Source organism: Silurus aristotelis (genome assembly GCF_946808225.1).
Source record: "Silurus aristotelis genome assembly, chromosome: 4".
Classification (NCBI taxonomy): Eukaryota; Metazoa; Chordata; class Actinopteri; order Siluriformes; family Siluridae; genus Silurus; species Silurus aristotelis.
Genome location: NC_139577.1, coordinates 17,656,899 through 17,669,177, shown reverse-complemented (window position 1 = coordinate 17,669,177; position 12,279 = coordinate 17,656,899). Strand labels below are relative to the sequence as shown.

Here is a 12,279-nt window from a genome sequence, read left to right as displayed (position 1 = left end):
ATACTGAATTTGTCCGAGTTAGAATTTGTTTAATGCTGTATTTTGTTATTCCCATTAAAGTGAGATCCGTCCTAGAAATTGTCAAAACAATAACCTACAGTTTTCTCTGCCATAACTCAGAGAAAACTGTAGGTTATTGTCAAAACAATAACCTACAGTTTTCTCTGAGTTATGGCAGATGCTCAGCCTAGCAAGTTACAGATCTGTGAGATGATGTGGCATGATGGTGGTTTAATCCTCAGAATGTTTTCTAGTTTGACTAAAGGACTACAGTGCTGCAGCATCTGTCTGTTTAGGTATAGATGATGTGAGAACTATGCATATACAGTACACAATTTAAGCTGTATGAAATATTTTGTAAAACACGTTCTTTCAGGTTAAATGTAAACAATTCTATTCACACCGCCTTTAAAGAGCTCTCTTTATTATTTGAATTGGCATCAAGCTTATTATGTTTCAATTTCAATGTTATTAAAAAATTAGTAGCTTAAGTAAGTGAAAAGAAAATCACTTACAGTAAACAATGCATGAACTGGCTGCACGACTTTAGATGTCTTTACACAGACATCTAAAATTGTATGTTATTTACATGTCACATTGCAGGAAGTTTGCAGGAGGTACAATTGTTATAAAAGTCTTGGATATCTAGCTAATCAAAATATCCTTAACATTCACATTTAGTGTGTTTCAAACATATGATATTTACTGATTTGCTAAACAAGTTGTCATTTTCTAATGAATACAATTTATTGGCATACATATTCCTTCCTAATTTCCATCATTAGTCTACATAGTGTAGAATTTAGAACCTATGTTAGTTGATCACATGACGTGGCAAAAGATAACTGAATTCTGAGAAAAAAACAAAACAAGAAAACACTGCAGAACAAGAGAAATTCTTTAAAGATTATGTTGCTCATTTCAGAACATTCTTCCGTTATTATTATTATTTTTTTTAAATCATCCAATGTAGAGATCTCTCTTTCTAATGGCTATTTCCCATATATTTCTCTAATTTTGTATAAACGAACACTGTCTGTAGACTTTTTGGAGTGCTTGTGCAATTTAATACATAAAGTTCTGGGTAAGATGAGCTTGAACAGTCAACATTAGCAACAACAAATCATGTACTATGACAAAATGCTGGCATCATTGTATGCTTTTGTCTGTTTAAATTGTAGTTAGGAATTCCATGTGTGTCAAACCCAGCTGACATCTCATTAGTGTTTAAAGTCAGCCAGGACAGTCAAGGCAGCATTCCAGCCAGCAGCTCCCATCACACCCCCACCTACACAAAACAAACATTGCACAATGTGCATTATATAAGTACAGTTGATGAACAGTGAGATAAAGTGAAATATCTTCTTGGTCTTCATGTTAAAATTAATACTATGTGACTGTATTCTTTAAAACAAATTAAGGTGAAATTTAAAACTGAATAATTTCAGATATTCGGTTACTGACCGGGATGGCTGCCACTGCCACACAGGTACAAGCCTTTGACTGGCGTGCGGTAGTGTGCAATCGAGGGCAAAGGTCTTGCTATGTAAAGCTGATCCAATGACATTGCACCGTGAAAAATATTCTGGGGTCAAAATAATAATAAGAGAAAACAAATATATTTGTCTAAGCACAGCACAATATTAAAATATGGTAAGAACTTTGAACGAAGCAAAACATTTTATTCTTGTCAATCACAATCTTTTAAAATGAAAATACCCCTCCAGTGAGACCGAATTCCCTTTCCAGATCAGGAGGAGCCAAAACATCTTTCCCGACTATTGACTGCTTAAATCCAGGTGCATAGCATTCAACACAATCAAACACTGAATGAAGAATGAAAAGATTAACCCAAGTCAAAATTGTATACACAGAAAAATAAATGTACAGCAAGTTTTGCAGTATGTAGTTTGTAACAAAGTGTCAATGACCTGAAAACTAGAGTCTAACCTGTATTTGCATATTTCTCCCTGTCCTCATTTGTCCATACTCTTCCCCCTTCCAGCAAGTAAGGTGTAAACTGTGTGAAAAAAGACACCACGTGACAGCCAGGTGGGGCGAGAGTGGGGTCCAGCACAGATGGCATTGTCATCTCTATCATAGGTCTAACATAAAATAAGTACCTCATATAATAACTTTACATAAGATATTATATACAACATGAAATGATCTGACTGATTAATTACTGTAACAGCAATGGTAACATCCACAATGATCCCTAAAATCAAACTATCACAACATCCATAACATCACAAACGCACACATTTACATCAGTAAATCTCATGTCCACTCAGAAACATCAATTTCATCACTAATCATGCATCGATTTTATCGAGAATTTGTGTTGTCATTCTGAATCACAGTATGCTGAATAAAAAACCTTATATGAATAACTCTGGTTACTGGAAACTACAGTACAATTGGCTGTAAAGCATGTTTCTCAATATTGCAGTAACACTGCAGTTGGAGTTTAGTTATGTCTGGCATCTGCTTTGCATATGTGAGAGAGAGTTTGCGCGTGTGTGTGTGTGCGTGTGTTCATATTATCAGTCATTGTTGTGTTGCCTATAGCTACAGATTTTTCTCAAGGCCAAGGCTTAATGATAGACATCATTTCAAATGGAAATCTTGTCTTATGTTTGAGTTGCAAAGCTCAGGCTTTGTTCCGTACAGCAGTGAACAAAACACAAAGTGATTCTGGCTCAAAAGTGACTAAATTGATCTGATTCTTTTTTTTTTTTTTACAAAGGATACAAATTAACTGCAATTTCTAAAACATCTGATGACATAGCAAGTGTACAGAAAACTGTCATTGGAGGCTTTCATTAAAGTTGTGGTTACCGTGGTTGAGGTTGTGCTATGCAAGGCAGCTGTAACATGCAAATACTAAGGTGTGTATGCATCATGCAAATAAGGAAATGGACAAGAGAGATTTCATTTACCGATTGAGATTTTAAGTCATTTGCCAGGTAATATTTTAATCCAACCCAGCTAAGCTCTTAATATTCTATAATAATTTTTTATCATTTAAATCTAGTGCTATCATGCTCTGATTTGTCAACCTTGACGATGGGCGTCCTTGTTGGCCCTCACTATAGGCTGCCTCTAATTTCTCCACACTCTCACAGTTCAGGTGAATGGAACACTGATGATGTGGCCTTGGCTTTCCATCAGCTGCATTAGGGGCAGCCAAGAAATTTGGCAGTTTGTCCACAGCCACTAAAAATTTACAAAAAACAGACCAATGTGCTGTAACTTAATAGGTTGCTTTAAATTCTTCTGATGTTGACAGATAATGTAAGACAAAACTTGTATTATGAGAGCCACTTTGAACCAGTATAAACCTACCATTAATTTTAGTCACAGGAGAGGTATAATCAATCTGATCCACAGCAGTAATAAACTTCTGAGAGAGTACATCCTATATCAAGAGACAAAGATCATACTTTTGTCATGTTTGTTCAATTTTACTATAGTGAACCTATAGAAAAAATAATTACCTGTGGTGTAAGATGTTTAAAGGTTACATAGGGAGTAGCATTGGACAAAACCACTTTACTGTGAACTTCAGTACCATCTTTCAGGACAACACCATTGGCAGTATGACTTGATCCAATCAGTACTTTACTAACCTCCTAAAATACAAAGGCAGTAACAAATCTCAGTCAACAAACTGATTATGCACCCCTTAAATTGGAGCACAGAGACGAATCAGCACCCTTACCTTTTCAGTAAATATATCTGCCCCAAGAGAACGTGCAGAATTAGCAATGGACTTGGAAACACCACCCATGCCCCCTTCCACATAACCCCAGGCCCCAATTTCCTTTTCCAGCTCACCCATTATGTGGTGTAAGAGGACATACCTGAATTACATTGTACATTAGAAGAAAGCAAACAAACCATAAAGCAAAGTATATGGCTCTAAAACAGTATACTCCTACCCACTACCCGGGTTGTTAGGGCTTATATTAGCTCCTATTACAGAGTCAGTGGCTAACGTTGCTCGCAGTGGATCAGATTCGAACCAATGATTTAAAACCTGTGGATGATCAGAAAAATGATGAATTAGATAATTAGAAGGTTTTAATTGCACTGCAAAAGTAATTGACACCAAATCTTGCAAAACAGGCATCTACATGGACACATTTACAAGCCTTTAAATAATAATAAATAATAAATTCCCTTTTCAGTAAAACCTTGACCAATTTTGCTGTATAAAATATTGTTTATCTTAAAAAATAAAAAGGTGATATAGGTTATACACACATTTGCCTTACATATACACAATTTACTTGTAATCCAGGGAACTGTTAAAATATAAATAATAATAATAATGATGATAATAATAATAATAATAATAATAATTCATAATAAATATATAATAACAGCTATACACCATTATTAATGTGTCCAAAAAGAGTAATTTGTTAGTTAAACAATGCTTCATTTCAACAGAAAGCTGAAAGAAAATTACCTTTCATTGATAATGCAGAGGTGTGTGTGTGTGTGTGTGTGTGTGTGTGTGTGTGTGTGTGTGTGTGTGTGTGTGTGTGTGTGTGTGTGTGAAAGAGAGAGAGAGAGAGAGAGAGAGAGAGAGAGAGAGAGAGAGAGAGAGAGAGAGAGAGAATAAGTGAGTGAGTGAGTTATTCACAATCTTCTGTAATGTCCCAAGATCAGTTGTTTATTCTAAGGTTTTGGGTTTTCATTCTAACTCAACAGCAGCCACACATGATAAAAAAAAAATTTTATCAACTGATTATACAGTACAGACCAAAAGTTTATATATATTATATATACAGTACAGACCAAAAGTTTATATATATTATATATACAGTACAGACCAAAAGTTTGGACACACCTGCTCATTCAAAGAGTTTTCTTTATTTTCATGACTATGAAAATTGTAGATTCACACTGAAGGCATCAAAACTATGAATTAACACATGTGGAATGATATACATAAAAAAAGTGAACTGAAAATATGTCATATTGTAGGTTCTTTAAAGTAGGCATCAAGAGAATGCCAAGAGTGTGCAAAGCAGTAATCTAAGCAAAAGGTGGCTACTTTAAAGAACCTACAATATGACATATTTTCAGTTGTTTCACACTTTTTTGTTATGTATATAATTCCACATGTGTTAATTCATAGTTTTGATGCCTTCTGTGTGACTCTACAATTTTCATAGTCATGAAAATAAAGAGAACTCTTTGAATGAGAAGGTGTGTCCAAACGTTTGGTCTGTACTGTATGTTTCAAATTACAGGTAGCTTCAGGCATTTATAAATCATCTTGTTCTAACAACTAGCAAAAATCTGAATGAATTTATGCACTGCACAGCTGCCATATAATATGCTGATTGGATAATTGCATACATTAGTGTGTACATGTGACCTGTTAAGTCACATTCCAATAAATATTTGTACCATACAAGACCAAAATTATATTGTAAATGTAATTGCATTGTTTGTTTGGGGTTTTTTTCGGTGTAAAAGAAATGTGCAAATTATGTTGATTTTCTCCCCTTGACTTCAAATAAATGTATTTAAGAATTAACTGACCTTCATTGCTGGAGCTGTTAATAGTTCATAAATGTCTGGTATGTTTTTTCCCAGTTTCAGCCCTAAAAACAGAGGCACAAGGGAATATCTTTAATCCAAGTCAGGCTAAACAACAGTCCACATTCAATATCTTAAATTGTAATTTAAACCTCACAGATAACTATAACTATAAAGGCTTAATAGAATTTAAAATTCAGAGGTGTACCGGATTTAACTAAAGGTTTTAAACTCCTTATTGCTGCTATTCTTTTTCTCAAGGGCCCCTCAGTAAGTCCGGGGATGTCTACAGGTGGTTCATCAAGTAGTGGGTGAATTGCACTGGCCAGCTTCTCCAAATGTGCGATGTACTCAGGGTAAGCCTTTTGGCAAAAGACAATTTTGGATTAAATTGAGTTTTTGAACTGTAGTTACCAATATGCAAACCACAGTGAAATAAACCTTTGCATCTTTCTCTGAGAATTTTCCAATCTCTTCCTGATTTTTTGCCAGATTGCTGCCCAGTAAAAGAGAACGAGGGTGTTGCCCCCTGACCCCTTCCTCCAGCATGGGGGTGAAGGCATGTGGATCCCGTATGTACACCTTCAGCCCATGTTTCTGCACAGTTATATGGGAATGAAAAACATCAGTCAACATTTCTCTCATGCTCTTCTTCTACACACTTGACTGAAGACTCATTTAATGTCCTCCCAAAGTCATATTAAAACTTCTCTATCAATAATCCTTTTAGAATTACATAATTACAAAAAAATATATATATCAGGTCTATGTTCTATGGTTTAGAGACAGTGGCATTGACTAAAAGACAGGAGGTGGACCTGGAGGTAGCAAAGCTGAAGATGTTGAGATTTTCATTGGGAGTGACGAGGATGGACAGAATTAGAAATGAGTTTATTAGAGGGACAGCGCATGTTTTGGGGACAAAGTGAGGGAGGCCGATTAAGATAGTTTGGACATGTGCAGGGGAGGAACATGGGGTACATCAGTAGAAGAATGCTGAGGATGGAGGGAGGAGTTTTATGTATCTGGTGAAGGAAGACATGCAAGTTGGTTTGAAAGAGGCAGATGTAGAGGACAGAGTAACATGGAGATGGCAAGAAGATATAGTTACATAGAGTCTCTTTATTATGTGAAATGTCATCTGAGGCTGTCACACACCTTGAGCTCCAGATCCTGGTATATGTGAGGACGTAGCAAACTGAGGAGATAGGAGGCCCGAGAAAAACGAAAGCCTAGAAAGTATTAAGAAAATAATTAATGTAGAGCAACTCTTTATGTAAATTTTTTTATTATTTATATTCTATGGGTTGTGGTAATCTATGTGTTAGACTACTAGACTATGTGCTAGACTATGTCTTGATTCTATACACACATATATGTATGTATACATAAATATATATATATATATATTATATATATCACCTGATCATCATCTTTTCTATGCTTTGCTATCATATGCCTGAAGGACAGTAAATTTAATCGTAAATCATTTCTGTAATATAGACCCATCAAGAAAAAAAATGCAACAACTCACAACATCAGGCCTGCTGATTTCCTGAGAATATGTGAGAAATACAATATATACAAATATATTCTTTTTTGAATATCTTTTTCAGATTATTTGTGACTACACAGCCTATCCTGAAAAAACTTAACACAAAATAGGGATACACCACAGCTTATCAGTACAATTCATTGCCGGGCATTCCACTGGCACACACAACTAGGGGCAGTTTTTAAGTATCCAATCTACCTAACCGTATGCTTTAAACGTGAAGAAAAAAAAAGAACATTGAGAAAACCAACATAGCACAGAAAAATCGTGGAACTACACACAGACAGCAAATGAGATCAGGGTCAAACCACGTGCTCTTGAGTTGTAAGTTTAGAATATTCAAAACATTTGCTTTAAATTTGCTATTTAAACTTAACAGGAACATGATATGACACCAATGTTTGGAAGTAGAATCTGGCATTATACTGAGTAAACATGCCAGGATAGCATTTAATTTAGTGTAGTTAACCTCTTTCAAACCAATTGTCTTGACAGTCAGGACTCATGTTTGTGTGGCAGCAGCAAAATGCATAAAATAATGCAATTACAATTCAAGAGCTTCTTTAAGTCCAGGTGATGCATTTCCAATCATCAGCTGTTCAGTTTTAATGAACCTGTGCCCACATTATCCTCATGTTTCTGTTCTCAGCTACCATGAATGCTTTTGTAGTCCACCCACATCATGGTTCAATGTTTTATAAGTTTTAAGATGCTTTACTGCTCATCATGTTTCCAAAAAATGGATATTTGCAACTTTATCCTTCCTGCTTTTTTTTTTAACCTGTTTACTCATTTTCTTCTGACATCTCTCATTAACAGGGCATTTTCACCTTGCAAAACTGCTGCCCAATTCATTTTTTTCTTTTTGCACAGCATTTTATGTAAACTCTAGAGACTCTGTTGTGTGAAAACTCTAGCAGAGCAGCAGTTTTTGAAATAATTTAATAAAAGTCACTGTGACTGTGACACATTTTTCCTTTTTTTTTTCCTTTTTTCAAATGCTTCAAAGGGTTGGGAAAAGTTGAGGGAACCCAGATATACTGATAGATTTAAACACATGTAGTTCATTAAGGTCACGCTGAATTTAAATGGTAAACATAGCATAAAAAAACTATAAAAGCTTAAACAATACGTAACCTAATAACTTTAATAATTTTTTTTAAATTTATGACTGATATTGTAATTCCTCTTTTCATCCACAGACCCTACGTTTGGAATATGGTAATTGAGGGCCTTTAGAGTAATTCTTCCAAAAACTGAATATGGTAGGACATGTTTGGTGTCTGATGTTTGACATTTAACAGCAGCTTATAACATTTAACTGATCTCAAATATAGTCTTTAATGGCATTATGCATGCACAAATATACAATACTGAATGAACCTGAGCAGAGTAAAAGATCAAAGTTCCCAAAACAAAGGTCAACCCTCATTTTAAATCAGTAGGCAAAAAACATTGGTCAGTAAACACTTGCTTATGTGGTTTCTGATACGGTATTTCATTGCGATTTATAGAAATCGAGAACAATTAAAGGTGTCATATGAACTGTACCTTACCTGGAATGCCACAGTTTGTTACAAAGCAAACAGTTTGTTTGTTACAAAGCAAACAGCACTGTGAAAACCGAATATATATTCAAACAAGTGCATTACAATATTCTGGAAATAAAAAGAGGGTGGCACAACTGCAGCTCTGTCTAAAAGAGGCCTGCTATCTGTCTGAATAAGCCACTATATAAAAAGGGGCAGCACGCACAGTTTGAAAATGAGAGAGCACATTTAAAAGAATCCAGGTTATACAATGTTGTCAACTGGTTTATTTTGCTGGTTTATAGTAAAACACTTTACATGCACTAACAGTATTACTGAGACAATGCATATTTGAATCAAGTGTGTGGCCATTTATCTTGAATGACATAAAACTATTTGTTAGTAATATTAGAGCAAATGCAAACCTAAAATGTAAATTTTAGACACCAAAAAAGTTGGAGCTGATCCAACCACATTTGGGCTAAGGGAAAAATTCTATAATTTTTTCTTTCTAGACTGTTATTTAAACTATGGGCAAGGTGCAGCAGAAATGATATAGGTAGCCAGAATGCATACATTTTTGCAGTATATTTAAGCACTGTTAATTCTGCATTTTGTATAAAGAAATATATAAGAAAATGTAAAATATATACATTATTATAAAATATTACAAACACATTCAAAACTTAGTCTTTTTTTCTTTATTTTGTATATTTTCTTATAATAAAATTAGCTACACTTGCATCCACCCTCTGTAGCCTTACTCCTTTTGACATGTAGTAAACATGTCATAACAAGTAAGGGGGGGGTTCTATTTTAAAAAACGCTCTATTTTTTTTACAGTGAGGGCAATAGAACACTTTTGCTTTTCACAAAGTCCAGAAACTCTGTGAACCTTTGCACCCACCTGGAATGATCTCTTCGGTCACTGCAGCTCCACCAAGTACACTTCTGCGCTCTAAAACTGCTGTTTTTAAGCCTCCTTTCTGTAAATATGCAGACTGCAGAACAAGGTTCAGGTTTCACAGTGCTGACAAAGCTCATAATTTTTAGCTTATATTTAAACCAACAGCTACTTACAGCAATCAGTCCATTGTGCCCTAAGAAAAGAACAGACATGTATAAGTAGACATTAGACTAATTTTGACAGAGCATGATTCGTTTATACAAAATGTTATTCATGTGCTGTGAGTGCTGTCTGTAAATTACATATAAAGTTTCTTTAAGTAGGTGCTTATTATTTAGACCTTGATGCAGTTCTACTTTATACACAAACCCCTCAGTTACAGTACAGTGGGAATGTGAATTATTTTACAACTCTAAAGTAAAATCAAGTCAAGCTGGCTTTATTGTCATTCCAATAATGTACAGTACAGTACACAACAAAATAATGTTCCCCAGGACCAAGGTGCTACATAAGACAACATAAATTAACAAAAAGCAACACAAAACACAGACCTACACAAAACTAACTAGGACACAACTAAGAGTGCATGTGGGTTGAGCAGATTTAGTGCAAAAATTACATAAGACAGTGAGAAAGTAGACACTGCGACCAGTACAGAAGAGCTGTGATGTGAAAAAGAAAACTGTCCATTAAATAAATGAATGCTGTACATTTAAACATTAAATGTGTTAGCAGCAACTTTCTGCAGTTAATGAGTTAGTGTGTGTGTGTGTGTGTGTGTGTGTGTGTGTGTGTGTGTGTGTGTGTGTGTGTGTGTGTGTGTGTGTGTCAGTCAAGTCCCTTTGTATTTGACAAATTGTCAAACTGCTTGTGAAAAGAATCTGATATATGGATATCCCTGGATTTGAGGGCCCCAAATTCTTCAGTATCTTTTTTCAAATAGCAGGAGAGTAGAAGAATGAGTGTGAAGGGTGGGTGGGTGGGGGTGTGTGTGTGTGTGTGTGTGTGTGTGTGTGTGTGTGTGTGTGTGTGTGTGTGTGAGATTAGCCACATTGCTGGTGGCCTTGTTATCTTTATTAATAGGTAAGTGTTAGTGGTCTAATGTGTGATAAATTTTAATTATATACAAAACCTGCAGGAGGGACCGTAAGGGACGGTGCTGTGAGGATTGGGCAGCAGTCGAAGGCGGGGGCCTGCTTAGACTGCTGCCCCCGCAACCCGAATTGCGGATAAGCGGGAGAAAATTAATGAATGAATGAATGAATGAAGTAAAAGTTCATTTGTGTACAAAATGTGTATACATTAGGTTTAAGTTACTTTTACTAACTTGTTAAGCAGCTTTTGCACCTCAATTAGTTCATTTTGTTTTGAACACTAAAAAAACGTATGTTAAATGTATTTCATTTCTATATGTACAGTACATCCGTTCCTTTTGAATGAATGAAATTACCGTTATCACAGATAAGGATTGAACAGACAAAATTGGATGTGTATATTCAAAACCCTCGAAGCAAAACTCTTGAACTTGAAAAATAGTTTTAATCCACACTTTGGTCCTTGGCCAAGTTTCTCAGACTAGGAAAGTTAACCATTACACTCCCAGTCCATACTTAACTGTAAAGTCTATTTCAACACCAGCGCTATGTTCCAACTATTTCAAGCAAATGTGTCTTTGTATTTCTGAATTCCCTATTAATAAATACAGTCTATCACTGTGGGTTTTTTTGGTATGTCAACTTAGGATGATGAATCGACTGTTTAAGTGTCGAAAAGTATGATTTTCTTCCAGATTCTGTTGAGCAGCAACTACTCACAGCTTTGAGGGCTTTCAGGAAAGTTTGTTTGACATTTCTATTGACCGATTTATTGCGTTTATAACCCAACTCTCGTGCCACTGACTGTGTTAAATAACTGCTCTTTACACAACCAGAGAACCGCCGAGTGTAACAGCGAGGCCTGTACGCCCAGGCTGTGCACAAACCGAGTGCATGAAGCCTATCTACAGCTGTGTGAGCCACGTACCTCCACCGATGATCAGCGCGTCGTATTGGGACTTGAGCGCGGTGCTGTGACTGGACCTCCACCATGTCCCCACACTGTTACACACTGGCGTCCTAAAGTGACAAGCTCGCAGTCCTGCAAACACTGCCATATCCAGACACTTCTCAATCCGACCTTTAGAGTTTTCTCTACAGCACTCCAACGCTTATTCTTATAAAGCCGTTTACTCCACCCCCACACCAGTAGAGCACTAAGAAGCTCTGCAGACTCTTTTCAAACTAATGATGAACAGTATAAACATCTTATCTATTATAAGTCAATGGCAACTTTAATAAAACATTTTCATGACTATGGGAAAAATGACGTCTTTCTGATTGGGCAACATGTAGAAAACATACACAGGACAGCAAATACATACAATAAATGCAAGAATAATATTGAAAAGTGTACTGTACAATATCAACTCGCAACAATAGGAAATGTGTAAGGAAACGTGTAGCAGTAGAGCAGAAAATGTGATAAGTGCATCTAAAAAAAGAAATTCCATAACGATGTGATGTTTGAACGATATAATTAGTACTGAGTGAATATTGTCTACAGTTATTAAAGCACGTAGTAATGTAATAATAATGTTGTACTTGCTGAATAAGATGACACTAAGAGAGTGAGTCTAAGGCCATAATGCAGGATGAGTTGTGAAATATTTGTTCTATCCTAGCATTCTAAAG

General features: G+C 35.7%; 1 protein-coding gene and 1 long non-coding RNA gene across 5 annotated transcripts; one reads left to right on the top strand and one right to left on the bottom strand.

Moving 5' to 3' along the window:
- Positions 1-407: 407 nt before the first annotated feature.
- pyroxd2 (pyridine nucleotide-disulphide oxidoreductase domain 2) lies at positions 408-11,915 on the bottom strand. 4 transcript variants are annotated; one of them, XM_083539483.1, is made up of 16 exons: positions 11,573-11,708; positions 9,724-9,743; positions 9,551-9,644; positions 6,718-6,791; positions 6,001-6,156; positions 5,768-5,921; positions 5,563-5,624; positions 3,945-4,042; positions 3,725-3,866; positions 3,501-3,635; positions 3,349-3,421; positions 3,063-3,219; positions 1,951-2,105; positions 1,720-1,826; positions 1,465-1,585; positions 408-1,288 (listed from the first exon to the last, which is right to left on the bottom strand). In XM_083539483.1, the coding sequence occupies exons 1-16, from the start codon at positions 11,700-11,702 to the stop codon at positions 1,221-1,223; spliced, it is 1,746 nt and encodes a 581-aa protein (XP_083395609.1). In that variant the 5' UTR covers positions 11,703-11,708; the 3' UTR covers positions 408-1,220. The 4 variants fall into 4 exon arrangements, with proteins under 4 accessions (XP_083395609.1, XP_083395612.1, XP_083395610.1 ...); XM_083539486.1 differs by lacking the exons at positions 9,724-9,743; positions 11,573-11,708 and adding exons at positions 6,982-7,018; positions 8,671-8,728 and having other exon boundaries at positions 6,671-6,791; XM_083539484.1 differs by lacking the exon at positions 9,724-9,743 and having other exon boundaries at positions 11,554-11,915.
- Positions 8,727-11,915, top strand: LOC310724980. Its single transcript, XR_014533229.1, has 3 exons — positions 8,727-9,213; positions 9,499-10,696; positions 10,785-11,915. It is a non-coding gene; the product is annotated as an uncharacterized lncRNA (long non-coding RNA).
- Positions 11,916-12,279: the final 364 nt, after the last annotated feature.